This window comes from Xenia sp. Carnegie-2017, unplaced genomic scaffold, assembly GCF_021976095.1.
Source record: "Xenia sp. Carnegie-2017 unplaced genomic scaffold, XeniaSp_v1 HiC_scaffold_19, whole genome shotgun sequence".
Classification (NCBI taxonomy): domain Eukaryota; kingdom Metazoa; phylum Cnidaria; class Anthozoa; order Malacalcyonacea; family Xeniidae; genus Xenia; species Xenia sp. Carnegie-2017.
In genome coordinates this window covers 4,431,449-4,435,093 of record NW_025813481.1, presented here as the reverse complement: position 1 = coordinate 4,435,093, position 3,645 = coordinate 4,431,449, and the positions used below count along the sequence as shown (strand labels likewise).

General features: G+C 33.7%; 1 protein-coding gene across 2 annotated transcripts in view; it reads right to left on the bottom strand.

Annotated features, from left to right (window-relative positions):
• Positions 1 to 1,190: 1,190 nt before the first annotated feature.
• LOC124439538 (pre-mRNA-splicing factor SYF1-like) overlaps positions 1,191 to 3,645 on the bottom strand; it is a 42,574-nt gene continuing 40,119 nt past the window's right edge. The window contains exons 23-24 of one of the 2 annotated variants that reach the window (XR_006946358.1): positions 1,340 to 1,372; positions 1,191 to 1,228 (exon numbers count right to left, since the gene is read on the bottom strand). Coding sequence is in view for 1 of the 2 variants with exons in the window: in XM_046989786.1 (XP_046845742.1) it covers positions 1,366 to 1,372 (7 nt within the window). In the remaining variant the exon portion in view is untranslated. The remainder of the gene's footprint in view (positions 1,229 to 1,339; positions 1,373 to 3,645) is intronic. The other variant, XM_046989786.1, reaches the window with a different exon arrangement.

Below are 3,645 nucleotides of genomic sequence, written 5' to 3'. Positions count from 1 at the left end.
ACTTTTCAAATAACGATGAAGTTAAGCTCCAAAGGAGCAACCAAAGCAAGAATGTTCCATGACCGTACAACTTATTATCCATCAATGAAATCTAGTCGTCTTTTATAAGGCTTCCAAAAACCTGAAATAGTACGATAACATGAAGTGGATTAAAGATCACGATTTGCACAATAATTTATAATGATTTATGAAAATAGCTATGAGGTTGAATATACTAAGTCATACTTATAGCTTTGAAGGCACCATTTGTTGTTCAAGTTAAACTTCTACAAATAACATGATTGTACAAAAATATACACTGTTAAAATCTCTTCTGATGTTTAGTTTAATATTTATGCGCTTCCTGTTATTTTGATCTGATCATAGTAACATAAAAGTGCGTAAGCTGTCACAAATTCACCTTCAATCTTTGCATCTTTATCTTCATCGTCTTCATAAATTGAGATCTCTTCAGGATTCGCTATTCTTGCCAACGCTTCTAAATTGTCCTCATCTGTTGCTTCGCCTCTAACACACAATATATTCACACAAATGAGACTCAATACTGGTACTTTAAAGTAAATTACCCACGAGATGTCAACTAAAAGCAGCATAGGTTAACTCATGAGACAAACGTACTTTCTAAAACCATAAGCCGCGATCTTTAATCACTACACAAAAAGACACATCACGTTTTGGCTGCACTTGATTCTTCCTCGCTTGTTCAATCATTGTTTTGAGCCTCCTTGAGAATCGATCACTTATGAATAATGCAAATTTTAAACGATTTAAAATGGCTGCAGTTTTTATAAGAGACAATGTATACCATTTTTTAGTTATTGATATGTATTGACGATGACGCTGTTCTGTTGAGCGTCTTTTATCAATACTATGCATAACTATATCTTCTCTCATAGAAATCACGCGAGCCCATTATTAAAGCAAGGGCCAATTTCCTTCTCAACAATATTTGAGATGAGGTGGGGTGTAATTTTGTGTGCATGTTATTACTAGCAAAATAGTTTTTTTACAAAAGAACACACAGAATCAATGATCAATGCAAACATCTATTTTCTACAGGCAAATCATACAACAATGACAATTTAAAGTACGTCTAGAATCAAATGATTGTTTCTTATTACCTTTAATCTTTGCATCTTTATCTTCATTGTCTTCATCAATTGAGATCTCTTCAAGATTCGCTATTCCATCCAACGCTTCTAAATTGTCCTCATCAGTTGCTTCGCCTCTAACACAAATTAAATTAACACAAATAAGACTCAGTACAGTTAATTTTAACTAAATCACCCAGGGGATGTCAATAAAAAGCAGCATAGGTTAACCCATGAGACAAACGTACTTGCTAAAACAATAAGCCGCGATCCATTAATAACTTCACAAAAAGAACATCACGTTTCGGCTTCACTTGATTCTTTTTCGCTTGTTCAGCCATTGCCCCAACGTTCTAGCAACAGCACTGGCTGTTTTTTTATAGGAAATTAGTCAAGCACAAGTGAATATATGAATAAACAACCCCCCCTTAAAGTTCTAGCAACAGCACTGCCTGTTTTCATTTTTCTCATTTTCCATATTTTGTCAATCTCATATTTGTTATTTAACTGGAAGAACGCAAAGCTTGAAATAAAGCTTTTTCATTGACACAATCATACAAACAGCATTCACAATGCAATTTAATCAAGATATATTTATCACTTTTGCCCAAGAAATCCTATTCACAAGTAAAATCATTTTATGCCAATAAAATTCAGCGCACACAAGTGAAACACCAAAGGATCTCACTGCCTTTGAGCTCACATTTTTACATTGCACAAACTAATGGTAGGTTTTCATGTGAGATCAAGCGGCCATGTTTATAGCTGTAGGTTACTTCAAAGAACCGATAATCAAACCATAAATGGGTTTTTCGACCAATATGGCTGGCAATGAATATATTTTTTACATTTTCCATCCTGGGACGCATATTTAGTTTTTGGTGCAAGTAAAATTTGGTAGAATATGACACTATACCTTTATTGGCCAAAAATTACTTCATCTGTTATTGGATATATTTACCAACAAGTAAGCTAATATCGAGGCTTACATTACACGACTCATTGTAGTCATTTGTATGTTTTGTATTTTCTTCTTAGTAAAGTCAAATACGAACGACGTGAAACAAAACTTTACAAATAACGATGAAATCAATCTCCAAAGATAAGACCAAAGTACAAATTAACCATCACCATTTAATATTGATTATCCAAAGAGTAAGTTTATCTTTTCATTCTTCAGTCGTCTTTAATATCTTAAAGTATTTAAAAAGTAAAATAATGTGATAAGGATTAAAGGTCATAATCTACACATTGAAAAAGCTATGGGGTTAAACATACAAAGTGATACTTACACATTTAAAGGCACCATTGGTTGCTCAAGTTTAGATAATTTTAGAAAAGTATGCCAGTATATACAGTGACTGCCAACAAAACTGCAGCCCTTAATTTGCATGTCAACCTTTATTGCATCTAGCGTACATTGTCTCTGCAACTTTTTATACTTCAGAGATTTTAAAATACATTTTAACTCCCGTTTCATTACGTTGTAAAAACTAGTCCAATTATAAATGACTTAAGACAAGTTTTCACTAGCGACATTTACATGGTTAATTGCATTCTTTTGTGTCTTGTTGTCCTAATGTTTATGTAGCAAGTGGAAACCAGGCTTTAAAGCTTAGTTTTCACTTGGATTTCACTTACGACATATGCACAAGCGATAAAACAAAGCAAAGCATATTCTTCAGAGCTCGGAGGAAATATAAAAGAAAAAGGATTTTCTTTTCAATTTGTTTTTGTTCTACCTTATGCTTGTGTCAATTTGTTGTGTTTATGCTTATGTTGATGCTTGTGTCAGTCACTTCATTGTCTTCTTTTGTAATTTTTTTGTCTTTGTTTGTTTTTATGCTTATGTCGCTCAGTCGCTCGTGAAAACCTGGCTTTAATCAACCGCAGTATGAACGCAAAGCTCTAAAGAAATAAGAAACTCTGAAACTGTACAATGCAACAAAAGAAGATTAAAATTTACATTCGAAATCTCTTTCTAAATCTCTAGAGCAGAAGAAACTTGTCATTCATTTTTATTTTGCTCGTGTGAAGTGGGCGTTACAAACCATGAGAATACTGCACATTTCAAATTCCATGCATAAAAATTATTTTAATAGCGTTGACCCACCCTCTTGATAAATCACTGCTTAATAATGCCAAATTCGATCGCAGAAATCTGTTGATCGCGTCCAGCAAATCAAACAGCACTCTGATTTGTTTTACAGTATGGAAATTTATAACAAAGAACTACAATATTTACAAACAATCTTCACCATTTTAACAGTCTTATCGAATAACATTCCAGTCTTTAACAAAATCTCAACAACTCTCACTCTGGACCAGGTCCGTACTGACTAATAAACGAAATTTTACAACTATTTATACGAAACGTTTCGTTAGTAAGAAATAATAACTTTTGTGCAAAGATACGACAAAGTTGCTAACGCAAGGGTGCTGTCCCGACCCCTTATCTGGAAAAATTGCACGGTTCAGACCATAGTCACAGCCATTGGAACCACCTCTGTGTACAGCATTCTAGGTGGTTTCATACATACGTTATGATTGGGTG